The sequence below is a fragment of the Zonotrichia leucophrys genome, chromosome 4 (genome assembly GCF_028769735.1).
Source record: "Zonotrichia leucophrys gambelii isolate GWCS_2022_RI chromosome 4, RI_Zleu_2.0, whole genome shotgun sequence".
In the NCBI taxonomy this organism is placed as follows: Eukaryota; Metazoa; Chordata; class Aves; order Passeriformes; family Passerellidae; genus Zonotrichia; species Zonotrichia leucophrys.
In genome coordinates this window covers 13,930,112-13,952,269 of record NC_088173.1, presented here as the reverse complement: position 1 = coordinate 13,952,269, position 22,158 = coordinate 13,930,112, and the positions used below count along the sequence as shown (strand labels likewise).

The 22,158-nt window shown below is 44.2% G+C and overlaps 1 protein-coding gene across 1 annotated transcript in view; it reads left to right on the top strand.

Moving 5' to 3' along the window:
• The first annotated feature begins 2,415 nt into the window (after positions 1 to 2,415).
• Positions 2,416 to 22,158, top strand: part of LOC135446585 (storkhead-box protein 1-like) — a 63,680-nt gene continuing 43,937 nt past the window's right edge. The window contains exon 1 of the mRNA XM_064710567.1: positions 2,416 to 2,828. Within this exon, the coding sequence (XP_064566637.1) occupies positions 2,456 to 2,828 (373 nt within the window). The 5' untranslated portion in view covers positions 2,416 to 2,455. The remainder of the gene's footprint in view (positions 2,829 to 22,158) is intronic.

The following is a 22,158-nucleotide window of genomic DNA, read 5'->3' as shown; positions in this document are numbered from 1 at the left end:
GAGGAAGGGAGGGAGGAGGGAGGTCCAGCCTGTGAGCGCTCCAGCCTGGAGTGGCGTGAAGGAAAAGGTGTTGAAAGCGGGGTGGGAGAGGCCTAGCAGGCTGGGGACAGCCTCTGCAGGAGGTAAGAGGTGACACCCACAAACACTAGTGCAAGCAGGAGGGACATGACTGTGTGGTACGTTTCACCGCACCAATTGCTTCAGAAGTCAGCATTGAAGGGAAAAGGAGCTCAGCTAATGGAGAGAGCTACACTGATGCCATGAGCAAAGGCTGATGGGCAGGCCACACTGAGCATGTGTTTATGTCAGAGGCAGGCAGCTGAGGGATCACAGATTTGGTTAGCACTTGGGATTTGGGGGCTGTAGGCAAAGTGTGGGGCTCCACATCTAGGCATTCAGGATGTATCTGGTGCAAAAGCCTAAAAACAGTGAAAGGTCTTAATTTGCCTCCTTTGTTCTGCAGGTATGAATAAAAATGAAAACTCATCCAAGCCCTGAAGTTACCTGGTGACTCCACTCAGCAGTTGAGATGTCAATGTGATGTGCTCCACAAAAAAGCTACACAAAGGTGAGCCCTGCCCAGAGAACTGAAATGCAAGTATGATGGGCGAGATAAAAGGCTGATATAATACAGAGGAGGAAGGCACAAGGTAAGAATAACACAAATATGACAAGATCATGACAGTAGTTTCAACACACTGAGACTAGGTCTTTCAACAGACAACCAGTGGTTCAGTTGAACTTTGGAAAGCATTTTGGAGGACAGTGAGGGTGCCAGGGGGGTCCTCTTGCAAAGCTTAATAAAAGACCTCCTTTGAAATCCTGACAGCAGCAACATTAAAACTATCCCTGGCTGCGGTGAGGGGCCTCTTGAGATCTTGTTGTGCTGGATACTTGGGAATTGATAGGGAGAGAGCCTTGCAAACTGAGTATTAATACTCTCTGCTCCTGGCTCAAAATTACTCCCAATGTTTCTGGATAATTTATTTAACCTCTGATTTCTGTATGAAATGTGGGTTTCATACAATTTGTTTCCTTGTAAATCTCTTTGGGATACTGGTAAATTTGACCTTCCACAATACAGTGACAGCACTGAATGAAACCCTGAGAAGGAATTGGATGAAGCCAGCTGGCAAGGGACAGAGGATTTGAACGAGATTGCAACCAAATGGGTGATAGTTTAAGGGGGCCAAACATGTCAAGGGATGTTGATGTGAGTGAACTCAGAAGCAACAGGTAAAACATTTTTGTTTGTGCACAGCATGGAGTGTTGTGACTGTAGCAGCTCTCATACTGCTGCCTGGCAGAGTGGTGGCTGCCTGCTCTCTCCTTTCACTCACCTCTCTTCTGCCTGCATTCTTGCCCCTGCTTCTCTACACTACATTTCTTCTTTGTGTCATTTGTCTTTCTGGAGCTTTCTCATGCTTCACTGCCCGTGGCCCAAGTGCCACGGTGCCCTGCTCCCTGGGGCAAGGTGAGAGCTCCTGCTGAGGCCACCCTCAGTTCACACACCTCCACGGAGTCCAGCAGCAACAGACCATTCAGGAACTCAAGAGACTTTTCAGAATTGAGACTCAGTTCTGCTGTGGGTTAGAGGGTTCCTATAGAAGATAGGAGTGAAATTCCTAAATCTGCCCTCTCACAAGCATGACCAGCACCTTGCTGCTGGCACCTGCAGCTCAGCAGCCACCTACCACCTTGATGCACAACCCAGCTGCCAGCCTTGCACTGCCGGCAAGGACCCCTCCAGTTCTGCTTGCACCTTGTTCAGCTTTGCTGAGCTCTCCCTTGAGCCTCACAGGCAGCTGGTGATCCAGAACGCAGAGGATGCAAAATATTAAATTTCTGGGAAAAAGCTACAGAAGCAAGGAATGAATCTTACTTCATATTTCAGTGCCACTGAGACACAAAGTGACTCAGGACTACACTGAGTGAAGAGAGAGGCGTTTGGACATGGCAGGGTCAGTGCTGCTCACTGTGTATGTTACTTACAGATGTGCAGCCACGGGAAGAAACAAAACCATAAGGAATTATAAGACTTGCTGGGATAACCTGGCTGTGGCTGGGGAATGCTTCAGTCGTGGAAGGGAAGGGTGAGGGTCTCCCGAAGGTGGGGAGAGGGGATGGTGCCGGGAAGCCTAAACTACCGGGCGGGACAGTGACCAGGCTCGTTTCCTTTCCAGGGATGGTGCTCCCGTGCTGGGACAGGGAAGCGCCAGGCGGGGAGCGCTGGGTTGCAGGGTGTGCGAACTTCCCGGGACAGACAGCGGCGGGATGCCGTCCCCGCCTCGCCCGCGGTACCGGACCGCGCCGGGGGTGTGCCGGGGGCGGAGCGGGCCGGGCGGGGGCGGAGCGGCGCGGAGCGCGGACAGCCGGCCGCGGGAGGAGCGGGCCGTGGGGAGCTATGTCCGTGTCTGTGCCCGTGTCCGTGTCCGGCGGCGGGCGGTGAGCGGCCATGCCGCGCAGGGTGGAGAAGTGCCTGCAGATCGCCCCGCACTCCCTGGCCATCGTCCTGGACGCCGCGGCCGGGGGGCGGCCGGGGGCCGACGGTGCCGGTGGTGCCGGGGCCGGTGCCCGTGCGGGGCCGGCGGCGGAGCTCGGCCGCCACCGCATCGGCTACGAGATCTTCGCGGACTTCAAGCGCGAGAACATGCAGCACTTCTGGGACCGGCGGGCCACGGCGGCGGTGGCCGAGACCTTCTTCCTGGGCTGGATCGACGAGCAGGTGCTGCTGGTGCAGGGCAAGGAGGAGCACCTGGAGGTGCTGCGGCAGGGCTGGGCGCGCCGCTCCCTCAAGCCCCCCAGCGGTTTCCACATCAAGTGCCTGGGTAGGTGCCTCCGGACCGGGCCCCCGAGCTGCCCCGGGACACCCTCCGCGGGGGCCCGGCGGGGTCAGGGAGGGGGAGAGGCAAGGGGGCCCTGGTTTAGCTCCCAAAGTGGCTGTGCGCGAACGGGGCGAGCCGGGGTGGGAGCGGCGGCATTGCGGGATGCGGCTGAGCGGGGCTCTCCGGGAGAGCTGCCCGCCGCGGCTGTACGGTCGGTAGGAGCGGCGCGTTCCCCCGTTCCCCTCGGCGGGCGACGGTAAACTGGAAGGGTTGGAATATACCCCTGCAGGGTGAAACGCCCGCTGGCCTCCTGCGGGCCGGCTCCGCCCGCAGCGTGCTCCTGCTTGGCTCGGGAGTTAAAAGTTTTGTTTAGTATTTCCAGGTGTGCTGAAACAATATTTTACTTTATGTTCGGCTCTATGTGCTGTATCAAACTTCTGTCTCAGCGTTGCTGTGAAGGTGTCTTTCCTAGCGAGAAGTAGTAGTAGGAGATGAGTAACGTGGTTTTTTGCGATGCAAGCAGGTGGCTTTTGGGCTTATAAACGACAAGGCTGTTACGCCGTGATGGGCTGAAATCTCAAGTTACAGTGTGAGGAGTAATGAGCAGTGGCCTAGGACAAAGTGCACCTCATCCTGAGTTTTCTCTGGGAAACCAAAAAATCCTAGCATGGAGAGCAAAAATGTTTCAGCACTTATTTTGACATTAAAAAAACCCAACAAATATGGCCAAAAACACAACCCAACTCTTCCACCACCACCCCCAAACCCAAAGATATAAAGCTGTGGCTGTTTGGTGGGTATACTGAAGAATAGTGAAGAATAGCAGAGCAGAAGTTTTTCTTAAGATTTAAGGCAACTCAACATTCATCACAGCTTGAAACATGCAGCTTCTCATGTAGAGAGAAGGAAAAAAATTATGAGAATTTGGTTTATTGCTGGCTTACTTACTGGCCGTGGCTGCTGCAGTGATGGTGAGGCAAACTGTCTTTTCCTTGTGTACAACTTATACCATCTGTGTCCTGTGCAACTTGTGCCATGAACCAGTCACAAAACTAGAGATGCTCTCTCTGTGCTGGGAGTTTCAGACCCTTAAATCAGGATGCTTCTATGCATTTCTTTTTTAAAAAAATAGCTGAGTAAGGTTCCTGAAAAGAATGGAATATAGATATTTGAGGTTTCCCAGTTTCCTGTTTTTAATCTGGCTTTTGTTGTATGTTTTTAGCTGCCTTTGTCCTTTTGAAAAAGCAATGCTGACTCATATAATTTCCAGTTATTAGCAGTCTTGTCTCTTGCAGAGTTGTCAGACACTTGTCTGTCACTCACTATTTCCCCATCAGACTTACTTGAATATTACCATTTTTTTCTGGGCTGAGAGGGAAGGCCAGGACAAGTTGCCCTGTTAAAAATGAGCTGATGGACCTTTTTTTCTTATAACCGCAAATTTTCCTTTGAACCTCAGATGACAAGACTGTTGCAGAGCAGGTGGTTAATCCTGTTCTGGTGATAGGAAAGTTTTGTGTGGCCCACCACTACCTGGAGAAGGGAAGGAGCTGGGCAGTGGTTGGTGCTAGCTGCTCAGCCTAGCTCATGTGGGCTTTTTGGCTGCAGCTGGATGGAGGATGCAGAGCTCTTGAACTGGCCCAGTCACCTGATGGAGTATCAGGGTCAGTGTTTGATTCCTGGACCTTGCTCATTGGGTGCCATTCCTCAGCCTGCTGCCCAGGAGGGCTGTGGAAAGGTGCTTTCTGACCTTGACTTTACTAAAGCCACCCAGGAATGTAAACAGGTCTTTGTGGCCTATCTTGAAATATGGAAACAAAACTTTTGCTAGAAGTTCACGTTAATAAGTAAGCTCACTGGTGTGCAAATAATATGCATTCCTTTGGGGGTTATCTTTGCTGCAAATTTACAAAAGACTGGAGCCAGAGTTTTTCATTTGGTTTTAAAAATAGCAAATGCCTCTCAGCATTTGATTTAAGGCTATGAAAGAAGAGCAGGGATCTGTTGGAGTCTTGCCTGTTGTGTAGTGCCTTAGCTGTGCTAAATATGATGGAAGGAACTGATTGACTTTATTTTTTTTTCCATCTTTTTTTTTCCCACTCCCAGACTGATAACTCAGGTCTTGTATCTAAGTAGATTCAACTTGCACTTACTGTAAAGTTAAAGAATTGTCAAAATAATGGGCTTGGCCTGTGGGCATAAGCATCTGCTTAAATGCATGTAATTGTATTTTCAGCATAATTAGGTAGCTAATGTGTAAGTGGCTGTGACTTATTGAAGAACTCTCTCACAGTTTATTATCTACTTTGTTTCATTAAAGCAGCAAACAACACATAGACAGAAAGAAAAAGTTCCAAAGCTTTTCAGCTTTGAAAAATATGGTTGGTATTTTAGGCTGATAGGAAAACCTGCCTGCTGGGAGTTGCAGAATAGTAATATTTTATTCCTGTTAATAAATAACTGGTAGGGTCAAGGGGGAAAAGTGGCATAGTGTTTTTCACGAAGGTGACATTGTTGTTTTCTCTTGCTCTGGGTCCAGCTGGTAGTCCTCACACTGTGGGGGGAATAGGGTCTGCCATGTCTGGGCAGTAGGGGGGTGCATGGGGGGAACTGACCAGAGGGCCTTTCTCGGCACCCCAGGGCCACTGAAATACCTGGACAATGCTGTGATGAGTTGTTGGGCTGGTTCTTGTCTCATTTCTCAGCTGGCTGTCTCTTTGCAGTCAGGTGGGGGCAATTTCTGCCTCACCTGCCCCTGGAGTCCACCTGGGATGGAGTAGCTGGATGAGCAGCTGGACTCCCTGCCTGGCCCAGGGTGGGTGTGGGGACAGCATCCCAACCTCCTGCTGCTGTCTAGCATGGCACAAGGGACAGAAAGGTCTCCTCAGCTGCACAACCTCCATGCATGTGTAGTAGAGAGCCTTGGACAACACTTCCCCTATATTAAATGCTAACATGACCCAGAAATCACAACTGCAGCCTGGCTTTCAAGCCTCTGCTGATGTTGCTGGTGTTTCTTTTACATTGTGGTCAAGTGCTTTGGCTCTGGTGGGTTGTGGTATCTGTGGAAATAATAACTGGAGGAAAATATAGCTGGTGAGGAAGAGGGAATCTCTAAATCTCAAGTGTGCATATCATGTTTTCTGCTGCTGGAATTGTAAAATGTAAACCAGGAGAGACTCATTGCTGAATAGTCTTCCCACCTTTAAGCCATCCTGACTTGAAAATGAAAAGTTCATGAAAGTACGCATGTAGTTAGCAGGGACTGGGCAGTCCTATTGTGCTCAGTGCAGGTGTACCTGAGCCACAAAGTGAATGGATTAAAATCCACATGAGATTCCAGTCTCAGAAGATTTGAATTGTAAAATTAGACCTGAGAATTAAATAAAGGAGGAATATGAAGCACATGAGAAATTTGCGTATTGCGCTGACATCTTAGGGCTGGAGGGTACGGCGGATGAAGTGATTCATGTGTGACTTTTAAACTTACTCCTCTGGCAGTTTTCTTGAACTAAATGGTTACACCATAAAAGCTTGCTCAGTTACCAATTTTGCAGTGATCAAAGTTATTCGGATATTAGGAAATTGTTGGGTGTATCGAGGTTTTTAAGTTGGCAGATGGGAAACTTTGGGAAACATAAGTAGTCTTTGAATAAACAGAATCCCCAAACCAGCACTTGCTTAATATGTTGATTTAGGAGGTTAAGGAAGCTTTATGCAAATCTATAGGTCCAGTGATGAAATTAATTGTCTTTGGGAGCTCTCTTGTAACTTTGCAAGACTTTTGCAACTTAAGTCTTTAATGAGCGTTAGTATTTTAATAAGATTTCTTTTTTTTTGACACACCTTTTATTTGCACTCACAAATATTTGTCATCCTGAGAGCTGGTTTTTTTTTTGTTTGTTTGTTTGTTTTTTTTTTTTTTTACTTTTCAGCTCTTCTGTGCTAGGTGCTGTCAGTGTGGCAGGATGTTCCACCTCATTTTCATGTCTTCATCTCCTTTTGTGTTCCCAGATGAGACTTCCTTCTGTATCTCTTGCTCTTGATTTCTGTGTCACGGACAATGGGCATCTTTGAGAGGTTTTCATACGCTTCGCGGAAGGGCCATGCCCTTCTGCAAAGATTGCTTGAAAAGAACTGACCAAACTGTATAACAACCCTTTGGCCATGCCCAGAGCAATTTCTCCAATTAGAAGCTGATGTTCAGATGGAGTTTTTAAGAAATGTATGTGCAATAATTAAACTAACTAGCAGGAGTTATAATTCAGCAAAGTCGGCAGGGCCGGGCTGTTGTGCATTGTTCCTGCTTGGCCAGGCGTAGGGGGGAAACTTTTTTTGCCACACTGGGAGTTGGAGCTAAGTGCTCCTTTTCTTTTCTCTCCCTGCCATATCCTCTCATGCCACCAAAAAATTAAATTAACACCCCACCAGTTTAGGTTTGGTAATTTTCACAATAAGTTTTGCAGTCATTAGTGGATGATTATGGTGAAGCATAGACTGTTGGACATTAAATGTTATTCATCTGTAGGCATTTATAAATCATGAATTTTTTTCTCCCAATTATCTCCTTCATATAATGAAAATTTCTTTTCAGTGAGGGAGCATTAGGTTTCATAGTAATAAAACCTCCAGTGACTTTACCACACACTCAACTACACCTTTTGTATGCCTGACATGGAATTGTATTCCTACCATGGGAAATTCAGTGGATTTACACTACAATTTTTTTTCTCCTTCTCTTCCACTCCAACCTAGAGCCAGTTAGAGATTCACTAAGCACTTTTTATATCTGTGAGGTGGTTATTGCAGCCTGAAAATAAAGGGTCAACTTAAGCTTGTGGCTAGGCTGAAGTGCTTATGAATTTACTCCCAACTCTGAGTAAAGAACTTCACTGCTCACAAGTGTTGGGTTGGGCCTTTAATGTAATCTGTAAAAGCAGCTTTCAGAGACTGGGGAGACAGACACAAGAGCTAAATGAGTATGGACTGCATATAAAGTGCCTGATTTCTCAGTATGTGGTTTGTGCTTGTGTTGTGGGAAAGAAGTCTTAGAGTCAGAATTGCTTTCTGCTCTTTAAAGAAAACTGTGGATGGCCTGTGAGGCTAATGCTAGTCATCAAAAATGTATTGTGAAAGTAAAAAACACAAGGGAAGGAACGATGTGGCCTATTTAATTTCATTTTTTTCACTCAAAGCAGCTTCTCTTGAACAAGCAAAGTCAAATACACAGATCTGTGGTATTCATTGTGCAACTCAAGGGAAGGATTTATAAGGTTAATAGCCAGCTAGTACTGTCTCCCCACCTCCTTCCTCCCCACAAAGAGCACCATTGTGTAGCAAAGCATCTTTTCCTGTGGCAGATAAGTCACCCAGCCCTGCAAGTGAAGTGCATGCTCTGTGTGAAAAGCAATGTGTGAGGGAGCTGTGGTGGCCGGGAGCAGCCCTTGGCCATGGGGCTTTGACAAAGCAAGAGATCTCTCACTCTCTCCATCTCTTTGTTTGTGCATGAGGGTCTGGTCTTTAATTAAATGCTCCTCATTCCCTTCCTCAAAGGGCCCTTGTCTTTGCCAGGGAGCAGCACAGTGCGTGTGCACTAACCGAAGCCCTTGTCAGGTGTTATTCCCAGCACTTAAGTGGGCTCCTGGGCTGCCAGCATCATGTGCCACCAGACCAGTTACTAAATCACCTTTCCATCTGTCCCACTCTGCTTTTTTACATAGTCATTTTTGGATTTAAGAAGACTGAGGTGAATGAAGTGTCCAGGGGCCATGCAATGGATAACCATGGAGCTGCTAGTCACAAGCACCTCCATCCTGCCCACTCATTTTTATCATTTTGTGGCATGAAAACTCAGTTGTGTTTCCCCTTTTGTCCGTCTTTGTAATTTGCTAACAAAAGTCATGTTGTTAAATACCTTACTTATCAAACTGTAATGATTTTAGTTGATAAAGTACAGACTGTATATGCGTGTTGCCACAGTTTAAAATTTTGCTTTAAATGAGTTTTGATTCATAGAATGGCTTGAGTTGGAAGGGACCTTAACAATAATCAAACAAAAAACATTCCAACCCCCGTGCTGTGGCCAGGAACCTTCCAGCAGACCAGGTTGCTCAGAGCTCCATCCAGCCTGGCTTTAAGTGCTTCCACGGATGGGGCACCCACAGCTGCTTTTTACAACCTGTTGCAGCAGCTCACCACCCTCACAGTAAAGAATTTTGTCCCAGTGTCTCTGCTAAACCTTCTCTCTTTCAGTTTAAGGCACTTCCCTTGTCCCATCCCTACATGCCCTTGTGAAAAGTCTTCTCCAGCTCTCTTGCAGGCCTCCTTTAGGTAGTGAAAGGCACTAGAAGGCCTCCCCATTGTCTTCTCAGTGTGTCTCCATGAGAGAGGTGCTCCAGCCCCTGAGCCTGGAGAAATGTGCATTAAGTGCACAGAGAAAGGTGCTAGGAAGGGTCATCTGTGTCTGAAAACACTGCTGTCCCTGGGCTTGGCTGGCAGCTTTTTGTTTCAGCTCTTTTGTAAAGGCAGTGATAACAAAGTTGGCGCTCTCTCCCAGCAATTCTGGTGCTGTTTCCTCAGGCCATGAGTTTGGATGATAAATCTCTCTTCCTTTCTGCAGGCCAGGAGAATCACATCTTGTCCCCTGACAGGATATGCCAAAGCATTGCCACATTTTTGTCTGCATTTTAGACACTCTTCTGGAGAGTGTGGCAGGAAAGGTGCAACCCACGTGGACTGGGTGTCCTCCAAAACTCCTGGCATCAAAAGCTGCCTCCCAAGCAACATCACTCCTTCCTTTGGCTATGGCAAACATGATAGGCAGACTTCTCTTTCCTTTTAGTAGTCAAGGAAAGCCTAAAGTGTTCAGAGAAAATGAAAACTGCAACCAGATGGTGGTTTCCTCTGCAGAAACTGAGGCTGTGAAATGTGAGGATGGAAGGAAAACTTAATAGTTTTCTGCAATAACAGAAATTTAACAGGGTTCTGAAAATTCAAGCTGTCTTCAAACTTTTTCTTCTTTGTTTTAAATACAAAAACATAAATATTTTGATTATTTTCTAACGATGTTGACTGCTGGGAATGTTATTGCAGTCTCTGGTTTCCGATATTGAAACTGCTCCTTGGGTGGGCCAGATCTGGAAAGATTTTTAAGGCTATTACATTCTTAGAATAAAATCCCTTCACCTAATATGTAAACATGCTTTCTTCTGTCTGCTGTACTTGATCCCTCTATTTATGACTTGGGATTTCACCTGAGACCTGGGATGAGCAGTATCTGAATGTAAAGAATGTACAAACACTCTTATTTTGATGAAACAAAGTGTTTTCATGTTGATATTTGAGCAGGTCTTCACGCCTCCTTTTTAAATTGGGGTCCTGTTCTGAGCCACAGTAGAGTTTGAGCATGCATTCAAAAGTCAACAACTACCCTGAATCTGAGTAGGGCTTCTTCTAGTTGCATTTTTTTTCCTGTAACAGAAAAGCAATGGTGCAATATAACTATCAACACTTATTAAGCTCTTTTTGGTTTTCTTATGAAAGCAAGTTAGAATTCTGTGCACTAAATTAATGCACAGAGTAATTACTTCTGTAAGGTATTTTCTGGACAGAATTCTAATCCAGCAATATGAGACTTGGTTGCTGTTCTTGCACGTGCGGTCAGGATGGGGTACCAAAATAGCAGGAGTTGGAGTAAAACACAGCAGCCTTTTAACTTAACCTAGAATTCCACCATCAGATAATTGATAAAGAGACGTGCAGGTGTATCAAAGATTGCTCTTTCAGAAGTGCAAACCAATTCACTTAAGCTCCGGAAAATAACTCCAAATTTGGTTCTTTATAATGTACTGTGACTGTGTAAAATGCCTCTACCCAAAGAGCTTGGTTTGGGTATATTCCAGAAGCTTTAAAGCCATTTTTGGTAACTGTTAGTGCTTCAAAGGTTACATATTCTGGCTCATGCATGTCTTTAGAGGAGGATGAGAATGCTGAAGGACCCATTGCTGGCCCCAGTGTGGGGGATCCCACAGAGAGAGCAGAATGGGCTCTTGGATGGTGACCCAATGGCTTTCACAGTTATGTGGCCTAAACCACAGTGGCTCCAGGACTGGGCTGGCCACGAGACAGGCTGATTGCTCCTTCTGGTGCCAGCAGAAGGGGAATAAAGGTGTGTTCTGGAGCTGGGCAAGTGTCTCTGTTGCCCTGCACTGGTAGCAGGGCAGTTGCATTGCTGTGTCCATCCTCATCAGTAACTGCAGCTCCGTAACTCCTGCTTATCAGCTGCCTTGCAGTTGCACGTGCTGCAATGTCTTCTCTCACTGGGCGTTTAGAGGCTCCTGGGAAGGAGTGAAACTGCAAGGACTGTGTTTCCACTGGAGCTGTAAAACTTGCAATGTATTATTAGCATTAGAACAAGCTGGGTGCTGCCAGCATATTTGAGATTTGGCAGCAGAGTCTTAGGTATTATTGAGGGGCTATAAAATGAGTATTTCTTTTTTAAAAATGGATTTTTTTTATTTTGTTCTTTAAAAATCCATATCACAAGTATAGCAAAACTTTTAGCTAAAGAAGAAAAAATAATATTCACTTTTCAGATTATCGTTGATATGATATAATCAAGGTCATAATATCCATGGATATATTTCTATATGCAAAGAATATGGAAGAAATAAATTTCTGGATGCAGCAGCCTTTCTCCAGGTCACTGGGAAAAAGGCTTAATGGCCTAATAAATATATCATGTGTACTTACCTTGTGTTGACAGTATCCTTGGGTACATGAGGTTACAGAGTCCTGCTACTGTGCCAGTAGCAGGGCATACAGTTTATTATTTATGTCCCTTTACAAAGAGATCAACTTGACATAAATAAGGTTCATCATTGCCTATTAATTTCTTGTGTTTGAGTTCTAAAGGAGTCACTGAAGTCCTGTAAGCTCCTTGTGATGCTGCAGTGAAGTTCTATATATTTGGTGGGGCTTTTTTGTAGTTTTGGGGGTAGGAGTTGGGTTTTTTGGGAGGGGTTTTTTTGTTTCTGATTTTTAAATTGCTTTTCTTTCAGGGGAGTTTTACTCAAAGGATTCATATTGTGGTTTTTGGGTGTCAGTAATCCTTCCATCCATTCTTCAGCATGTGTACAAGTGGACCGTGCCCTTGACTCCCAGTCTGGCAGACTGGCATTAAATGTTTGCTCTCCTGCTTGTGCATATTGCAGGGCTAAATGGGCTATGGCTGTTTGGGCTATGCCGAAACAAGTTCCCTTTTCACTGACAGATGAAATAACAATACCTGGCATTAAGAGAAAGCTGAGTGTTTGCTTTGGGTTTCCCTGAAGAGCCTCCTTTGTCTCCACTGTCTCTGCTCGGGGCAACATGTACACATTGCTAAATCTGAGGGTGCTGTTGAGATGCTCTGGCTGGTGAAATCAGGAGCAGGTCAGCACCCATGTGAAGATCTCCATCCACTTGGTGTGCCTGCTACTCCTGGTAAGGCTTTGCAAGTAGTCCCTGTCCAGTGGGGTGGTCCAGGCTGATGTGGGCAATCTTGTGAGCTCAAAGCAGAGGGTGGAATATTCACAGCCCCGGGAAGGAGGTCCTGGTGGACTGCCCCTTACTCAGTGTTTATATGGCTCGAAGGAGGAGAAAGTTATGGACAGCTGGATGAACCTTAGCAAATATTTACAGATACCTGGTATCACCTGGATGGCCCTGGTCTAGCTTTAGGAAGTCAGCAACTCACCTGGGCTACAGGGATGTCCTAATTAGTCACATGTTCACAAGGTGGTTTAACCAGTTGAAAACCAGGATTTTAAGATCTATTTGAAAGCAGATACAGTATCCAACATACTAGACATTATTAGCCGAAGGGGTTATTGAAAATAAATAAAAGGGAGAAGGCATTTTCTCCCTGGTTTAGTCCTAGAAAAAAAGAATTTAAAGGGGCACATTCACCCACTCTCCCTGAAGTGGGGAGGGAAAAAGCTTTGAGGACACTAAACTTCACTGCCATTGCTAGTTTATCACAATTATCCTATTGGATAAAAAGAAATATCTTATTGGTGTTACTGATTGAAAAATCCTAGGTAGCTTGAGGGAAAAATTATAGTTTTGTGAGAAGCTGCAGAGAGAAAAAGTCACAAGGGCTAAACAGTGGATGAAAACAGGGTGAAGAAACATAACTCCAAAGCTCTGCAATCTTAGATGTTCTAGAAAAAAGTTTATTTGTCAAACAGTTATCTTCAGACCAGATGTCAGCCTTGTAGGGAATCCTCCCTTATGAAAATGAATGTCTGGAAAGAATGGGAGACCAAAAGAGTAGAGAAGCCAGCCAGCCTTTTGGTGAAATGAGATAATCTTGGACATACTGTGGTAGGGAAGCAAGGTTGATAGGTGTCAGGTCTGTTCTGGTTTTATGAAAAATGGATACTTTAATTGTACTTGATGCCTTCTCTTAGGGGGGCTAGCTACATGATATCTCCATCTTTTGGGAGATTGGGATGTGTCTGCAACATGGGGAGGGAAGAACATTGGGCTCATAGGGCCACGAAGCTTTGCAATGTTTCTTGAAGAAATTTTGTGTGCTTTAGTATTCCCTGCTGGAAGCTCAGGGCAATTTTCAGCTGGGCTTGCTTCATATAGACATGTGTGTGAGGGTGTATGTAGTGCTTTAAGTGCTGTATGAACAGAGGTTTTCCATTACTTTGAGTGGTCTTGATTCAACAAGATACAGATCCCCACATGTGCTTATAGTAAGTTAAGTCTGAGTCTGGTAGAGGAGTCACCATTTCTGAATATAGGCATGTCGTGTATTCTTGCATTTACCTGACTGTTGCTAGGAGATTAGCCAGAGGAATCTTTTCCTGGTTAATCCCAGAGTGGTCATGTGTGTCTAAACCAGGAGCCCTTTGAGAATTCAGCTTGGGGATCGAAAACTGGTATTCTTTGCATTTGTATTTCGATGTATACAGTGCTCTGAGAACTAAATAGCAGAAGAGCTTACCCAGCTTTTGTAGGTGACTTCAGGAAAATATGAAAGGAAGTATTAATTAATACTGCAATAAAAGTATGAAGAGGAAGTCTTAATTAATACTCTGTCACTAGATAAAAAGTCGTAAAAAGTAGGCAACTTGACCTACAGTCATTCTGATTTCTTTCCTTGTGTAGGAATTAGTGACTATCATCTTGTCATTTTTTATTTAAGGCAGCTTGTAGCCTTTAGCTTATAGATTTCTTATTAATTCAAGGTCTTTGGTTTTGTTTCCAAGGTATTTTTTATCGTTAGTTTGTCTTTGCTAGAGGTGTGCAGATAGAGCTCCTCAGTGGAGCTGATGCCAAATAGCTGTTGGAAGGTCTGTAGGGACTTGCTTCTTGGCTGCCTTTCAAGTGCAGGATGGCTGTAAAATGTTCCAGTGTCAGAATCACTGCATCTGTCATTGTTCTGCTTTTCTCTGTCAATAACTAGTCTAATTCAATGACATATTTGTTCTTAAAGGGGGAAAGCAGATTTATCTATGTGCCAGCACATGAGTCTTTTCAATTTTTCTGCTCAGATAATCATTGGGCTTCAGGTTTCAGTGGTTACTTAAATTAATCCCAGTGATATCTTTTCAGTCTCTTCAGTGTTTGCGTTGAGAGAAAGGCCAAAACATATCCTGTCTGTTGGGAACCACTAGACACCAATCATCTGGTGAGATGGAAGAAAAGAGAGTGCAGGCTTCAGTGTTCATTTTTGTGATGAGTGACTGGGGTTAAAAGGAATTAATTTTGGCAGAACTTTTCCTGCTACTTAGGACAATATTTAACAATTGGAATGTGTTATTTCAATTTTTCCTTTCTTTATGTGCTGGGAGCACTTTTGCTTGTCAGCTTGCACACCCATTTGGGTCATTTATGCTGCTTCCTGTCCTGGTGAGTAACAATCCACTAGTGCGATATCTTCACTTTTCTTTAGTTGCAGATTGCCGAGTTTCCAGTGAAAATACCGCAAGTGTAAGTGCTGATTTTCACTTTTATCTCTTTGTGCACCATTTGGAAAAGAGTGCAAATCACTTGGGGACTTGCGGACCCCAAGCTAAAAACTCCTGACCTCGCCCACCTCACCATTTTACACCTGAATGTGTGGGTACCTACACAGCTGAAGCTTATGCTCCCCTACCAGTATGCTGCAGACTTACCAAACTTTCCCTTCAAATAATTCACAGTTTATCATCTGTGACAGCTGCTGTGAGCTCGGCACCTTTTCCTCATTGTCTTCTCTGCAAGGACACCTGTGGTGGTAACTTTTGGAGCAGCAGGGATGACTGGGAATTTGATGACTGCAGGCTGGAAAGGTTGGTCCAAGCACTGTTCCTTGCCTTGTGTTTGAGAGCACAAGTCTTAGGGCAGAGAACCTGGTGGCTCTGTCACACTGATGTGCACTGCAGTGCTGAGCTGGGGCTGAAGCCCTTAGGTGCTCTCACAGTGCAAACCTTATATAGTAATACACACATATGAGGTTATTAGTGAATGAGAGGTAAGCTGGAAATAGGCAGCTAGGCAAAGAATTCTTGCTCAAAACCTGCCTGGATTTGCTTTACCTGTTTTCTCACCACTTGAGCAATAGTAATTACTTTGTGTGGCAGTCCTCAGCCTGCTCCATGAATGAATTGCACACATAAGTCTTGAAAGTTTTAGTAGAGCTGGGGTGAGTTTGCAATTGCAGATACGTAGATATGTGTTTGGCTTGAATCTGGAGCCATAAATGTGTAATAGTGCATAAATGGGCTATCCTTGCTTTATGTGCTCTGGTTGTTAACTAAGAAAATGAGAGCAGGGCCCAATGGGTCAAGAGGTGTAAGAGGAGACCTGTTATACTCTCCCAGTCTGTGGTCTTGTACTCTTGATATATGACCAATATACCATATAGTATGGTTATTGCACAGAAGGGAACTGGAGCTTCTCATGGTTTATATGATGTTTCTTTTAATAAACTGCAAGATAGTGATTCATGTGTGATGTTACCTGTAGCTTTTAGTACTCCATATGCCTTCTTGCAGGCTTGTTCTTTCCTAATTGTGGTAAGAAAATACGAATTTTGCCCCTCAAGGCATCTCTGCATCTTCTACTGAAGAATGTTTGTCAGTGCAGGCCTTTTAAGGTTTGTCAGTAGGGTCTCTTCTCTCTGTGGCAATGCTCAGAAGTACATCTGTGGAAGTGACCTACTCCTGTCCTGGAAAAGCAGAGGTGGAAAGAGAAGTGGTATCTTGTGGGGTATCTTTCCTTTCCCTTCCTGAAACCACAGGTCTCAGTGCTTCTGCAAGATGACTAAGGTTTCTTTCAGCCTTGGGCTCCTTGACTTTTCCTGCGTGTGTTTCAGCTGAACATAAGTGTATCTGAGTTAGTTTTGAAGTAGCCGGCTCAGATGTGGTTTGCATTCTTCAACTCCAGCAATAATTATGGCTTTCAGCAGTGTCTGACTCCCTTTGCTGCTCAGGGAGCCTGTGATGAGCTGCTGCAGTAAGAGACTTGAGTTCCTAGATTAAAGCCAGCTTGGCCTTATCCAGACTGCAGTGCTGGGATACGGTAACTCTCCTTTACAAACTGAGCTATTGCAGTGAATTCCTCAGGGCTTTTTGCTTCCTGCCTTTTGAATTTCTTTTTCTGTGAACTTAGCAAGTGTGGCTTTTACCTTTATCCACGACTGACCTTTTCTCAATGCTATCTCTCTGCTTAAAAGCTCATGCCAGCATGTAAGCTCTTGTCATTTTCTCCAGCAATGGCTTTGTGCCAGGATCACACCAGTCTGATAAAGTGCCCTGAACAGCCTATCCCTTCATAGCCTACCTGCCTCACTGCTTGCAGCATCATCATTCTTCTATTGGCTCTGCTCTACCTGCTTCTACAAAATCCACCTTCTTCGGAGACATCTCGTCTTTCCTGATGGCTCCAGAAATTCCACGGGCTGCATTTGGTGCTAGCTGGGGCTGAGCCTTCCAAAGTTGGCTCTTGGAATGGATATGGTGATACTGTGCTTTGAAGTCAGACTGTGTGTTTTGTAAAGGGCATATTTTTGATGCCTAAAAACATGAGATGGTTAAGGCAGGGCATGATGCCAAACAGTGTGGGAAAAGTGGGGTTGAGAAAGCAACCACAGGGATGTACTAGGTAGATGTGGGAAGTGCTTGAGTAGATCTGTGCCAGTGCTGTCCCTAACTTGCCTTTCTTCCTTCTGTTTTTCCACACTTCATTGAGGAAGGCACAGGTCTATTTCCAGATGTTTGACTGCAGTACTGTAGCCCTCCTTATACTTAGCAGGAACTGAACTTCCCTCTGTATCTGCCCTGCCACAGTGATTTGAGCTGGGTGGGTCAGCACAGCCTTTGCTCTGACATGGGAGCCCACAATGAGCCATCTCAAAGGTGAAAACCAAATCTGGAGAGAGGAAAAGAGAGTTTGGGATAAGTTACTGTGGACCTGCTGCCTTATCTTCTCTGCATTATAGTCCTCAAAAAATACGTGCGGAATCATAAGGTAATTTTTGTAGGAAGAGACCTCCCTGGATTCTCTTCTCTGACCTCCTGCTTGCAGCCATAGCATTGGGTAAAATGCTCCCATCATCTAACCTGAAATGCCCTGCTGAAGACAGCAGCAGCTAACAGCAGCTCTGGTGGATTATTTCCCCAATTCCCACATGTTTTGCTGTGGACAGGTCCTTTTGGAGCCCTGGCTGCTGCCTAACAGGTTCCCCTGGTCTTTCTGCCTCCAGTTGCTCTGCGTAATGGGGGACCTGGGAGCACCCAGTGCTGTCTGGCTGTCTCTTCCACCCACACTGTTTGGACACTGGCTTTCTTGAGGCACATGGAATACCTTTTTGATTGCACAGTTCTGAATGAGACTAGGCAGCTGTTGCCTTTAGTTGAAATGTGTTTGTCTAAAAAAAAGAAGTGTAACTCCTTCCCCAGCCTGCCTCAGATATATTTCTGTTTTGACAGATCCTTAAGGTGATTGACAGACCTGTAGTTGCCAGCAGCTTTTTATGGGAGCTTTTCTTACCATGCTTGTCTTGGGAAAGATTTTTTTTTTTGAACCACTTAATCCCTGACTTAAGCTTTTTTAGAGTCTCAGCAATAGCTGCTTTAGGTAATCTTGATAGATCTTCTGGAATGTCCAGTAATCCTGCCCTTTCTTTAATTTTACATGCTGAGAAGTTGTAATGACTTGGTGACTGGAAGTTATGGAAAACAAATCATTAAGTGCTTTTTCTTCTCTCACAACCTCATTTTCCCACTTCTTTTGGGACTTTTCTGACTGCAGTTGACCTGCTCCTTGTGCAATCAGAGTCTTTTTAATTAGCTCATTAAATCATGTTCTTCATCAGAGTTTAGACTCTCAAACTACTCTTAGAAAACATTTCTTCTTATCTCCTTACTTTATTCTTCCCTCAGCTGTGGCAGAAAGCACTTAATGGAGGCTGCAGGCCTTGAATTTGGTCTGAGAATAGAGGGGAGGAGGAAACCTTGACCATTCATACTTTAGTGTTTCTGACAGATACCCTTTGGACTGTGAAAATGTGGCTCATCGACTTGCACAGAATTCATTGTCTGACTAAGTGACTTATAAAAACAAAAAGAAAGAAAAGTACCCTAGATATATTTTTTTGCATGGTGACATCAGTAAACCCACAGAAAACACACAAGGTTTGTGAGCATTTTGGGTCATCTGCTGCAATTTCTAATACAATAGCAGATCTATTAATCTGCTCCTGGTGAGATTGGCTGTGTTCTGTGTGCCTGGTCAGTGGATTTGGGCATCTGCACCACAGCAGATCTGAAAAGGGTTTTGCTAAAGGAAGAAGCAAAGTAGATGGATGACCCTTGTACTTGTAGAAGCTGTTGCTTAAACCGTGGTGGGTTGCTGGAAGAGGCAGGCTTGGGAATTACAGACCTTCCCATCCCTTCTTACGTGAAAGATCCAACTTTTACTTCCATCAGTGGGACTTTCCTACTGATAGTAGGAGTTAGAAGGTATTTTCAGTGAAATGAGAAGGAGAGATGCTTCAAGCTAAGGAGAGCACAGGAGAAAAAGAATATATTAAATGAAGACTTTGCACTTTGTCTGATTCTTTCTTTATTATCCATTTCCTCACTTTTCTATTCTCTTTTGCACAAACTGTAACTCTATTTGTGATGCTGTAAGTGGCTGTTTTCAGTGAATTGTAGAAGGGGCAATGGATAAAATCAAGCAATTCTCTGCTCAGCTGTCCTAATTACTCTGTTTTACGTTGAAGCAACTGAGAAGTTTATATGTGTAAGCAAAGTTTGCTGCCAACTGAGCCAGATCATATACCTTTCATTTGTATGGTGTAACTCATACAAAATACACTGCCCAAAGCATTGCTAGAAATGTGATATAGTGGCATTTGCAAGCCCAGGCAAATATATACAAGATTTTCTACATTTCTAAATGTAGAATTTAGAGCTGCCTGTCTGACTAATACATTGGTAAGGGCATGCCGTACTTTATTAGATAGGAGTCTGTGTTTTGGCTTCATTAGATGGCACTTTTTTTTTTTTTTTTTTTTTTGTCTTTCTGATTAGCTAGCAGTGTCTGGGCAAGCTATCTCACACTGTTAACTCCTGACGTCTTGAAAGTAAAAGCACCATTCTGTTTCTTTAGAAATTTGCAACATTTATTATTGTGCATTGTAAACAAGGAAGGGAAAATATAGATGTTGTGTTAAAATTATTATTGTTGATGCAGTTTGTATTTCCTCCTTTCAGTCCACTTGCCACTCATTTAAATAACTTCTTTCCTCATCCCATGTTTGTGTTGCATGTCAGGTTGTCTGTTATTGTTTGTGGTGGTGGCCTGGGCACCCACACTCCTGGCATTCATGACCAGGAGTTCATGCTGATGACTGGACAATGCTGAGAATGCAGATGCACAACAAATGCAACTAAAATGTCTTTTTTCCTGTCAAGAACGTGTTGTTATGTATATTTAAAGGCAAGGGTGTGAATCACCTTCTAACTACGGTTAGGTTTATTTTTTTCTTTGAAGGTCACAGCTTTTCCATTGCAGGAGTTCTAGTATTTTTTCTGGCTGACCAGACAACTGGACTAAAGGTTTTTGCTCAGTCTTCTTTCTGAGGTATTGAGGCAAAGGCAGCAAAGTACTTGGACATTTTCTATCTAAAGAATAGGAAAATATTTGAGAACATATTCAAGTTGATAACAAAAAGATAAATTGAATAGAAATAAATAGAACAAAGGCAGGAACTTAAGCTTCCTCTTTGATTTTTTTGAAACTTAGTGTTTTGACAGTTTGGTTTGAACTTAATGTATGTTTTGGAGTTTTTTCCCAACAAACTGATGGTTTAAGAACTAGGTAATAAAATGGAAGGTGGTAGAATATTAATTTTAAAAAGCCGGAAAACTAGAAAAGATGTGAGGACAAGTGTTCTTGAGGTTTGGAGAATAATTTTTGCATGTAGCAGCTGTATTGTAGAAACCAACTGCGTTATAAGTGCTGGGAGAAAAGTCCTGGGAGCAATGATGTTTTTCTGTTTGGATTTTTTTTTTCTGAAGTAAGGATTTGGGAGCATCAAATTAAAATACTAGGAGGTAAGTCTGAAACAAACAAAAGAGCAGTATTTTCAGAAAATATAATAAAATAAAATAATAAACATAATAAAAAGAATAAGACAGTGAATAAATAATGCCTTAGACTTTCTGTATTCTCCATATCTTACATGAAAGATTGCTCATAAAAAACCCAAACAACAGAACAGCCTTTTTCCCCCCAAACCAGAGCCTTTTCTCTTCAAAAGTAAATGGATACATTCACAGAAGAAAAATTTGGCATACACAAGAACTTTTTTGTGTGCTGCCTGACCATTCCTGGCTCCCTGTGACTAATTTGGAGCTGGCTTTTGTGGCCACAAGTGGCTCCCAGCAGAGCTGTGTGTGCAGATGCTCCTTTCTGCCCTGGGTTGTGCCAGTGGCCACTGCGTCTCAGGGCCAGGGCAGGACCTGCCTGGGGTCTCCGAGCCGTGCGGGTCTGGCTGGGCTGAGCGGGGCCAGCAGGCACAGCAGGCAGGGCCCCACTCCATGGGAAGCAGAGCATGGCTGCCCTGAGCAGGAGATGCCAGCCTGGAGGTGCTGGCTTGAATTCCCCCGGTGGGTTGAAGGGGGTCAGTGCACTGGTATGCCACCCATTATGCGATCTTCCTTCTGCACTTACAGACGCATCGTTTTCTTCATCTGATAATTTGCTTCAAGGACCAGAAAAGTGAGTTTAAGGAATTTGCCCCCAGTGCTGAAAGAAAAACCTGGGGACCTCCCAGGAGCTCATTATAGAGTTGTAAGGACCTACATGAAGCCAAGGGTTCTTGGTGTCAGGGGCTCCTTACAAAAGGAGGTATTTGCTACAGTATTGATTTCAAAATGGGCTGTTTTATTTAAAAATGCTGAGCTTGGAACAAACCGAGTTCAGCACATTAGTGGTTTTTGGTCTCTTCAAATGCCAGCAGAGGAGATGAAATGCCTCTTCACAGGGGTACTTAAAATGACTCTCATGTTTACTCATGTGAATATTTTCCATAGCGTGACCATGAAGTACATTTGGAATAACATGCAAACCTAGGGAAGTGTAGGGAATTCTTTTGTCATGTCTGTTGAATAGCATGAGCAAGACAAGGATAACAGTTCATTAACACCTCCAATAAAAGAAAAAAATGCTTTATTGCTACTTGTGTGATGTGAAACTATTTGACAATTAAAAATATACTCACTGAACTTCTGTGGAATACAGCATGTCACACAAGATCTCATTTAGGATTTTTGCTAATTTCTGATTGTTGCTTAGGAAATTTTTTGTTTGTCTTTGGTTTTTTGTTCTGTTTTCCTTTATTTATTTTTTTTAAAATTTTTCCTGCTGGAACAATTCAGCATGGCAAATGACATGGGTGAGACAGCCATAGTGGGCTTTTTTTTCTATTGGTGTCACTCCTTAAGATTGGGTGAGCCAGTAGGAATGACTTTCCAGTTTTGGCTTGTTGTATAGCACTGTGTGCAACAGGTAGTAGAAAGGACAGAAGTAGCTGGGCCCTCTATAGGTAATGCATTTCCAAGTAGCAGGATGCTCACTTGAGAGAGGCCTTTCTTATACCATTTCATGTGATGGTTTGAGAAGCAGTTACTTGGAAATCTTCCTCTGCCCAAATCTGCTCAAGGACTGGTTGAACAGGATGTACTGAGCTGAGGCAAGAGCTTTTCAGTGTGCAGGGACTTACCTAGAGCAGACGCAACCTGTAATGGTGTGTCCCCAAAAATTGCTTTACTTAGCCAGTCCTAGCGCA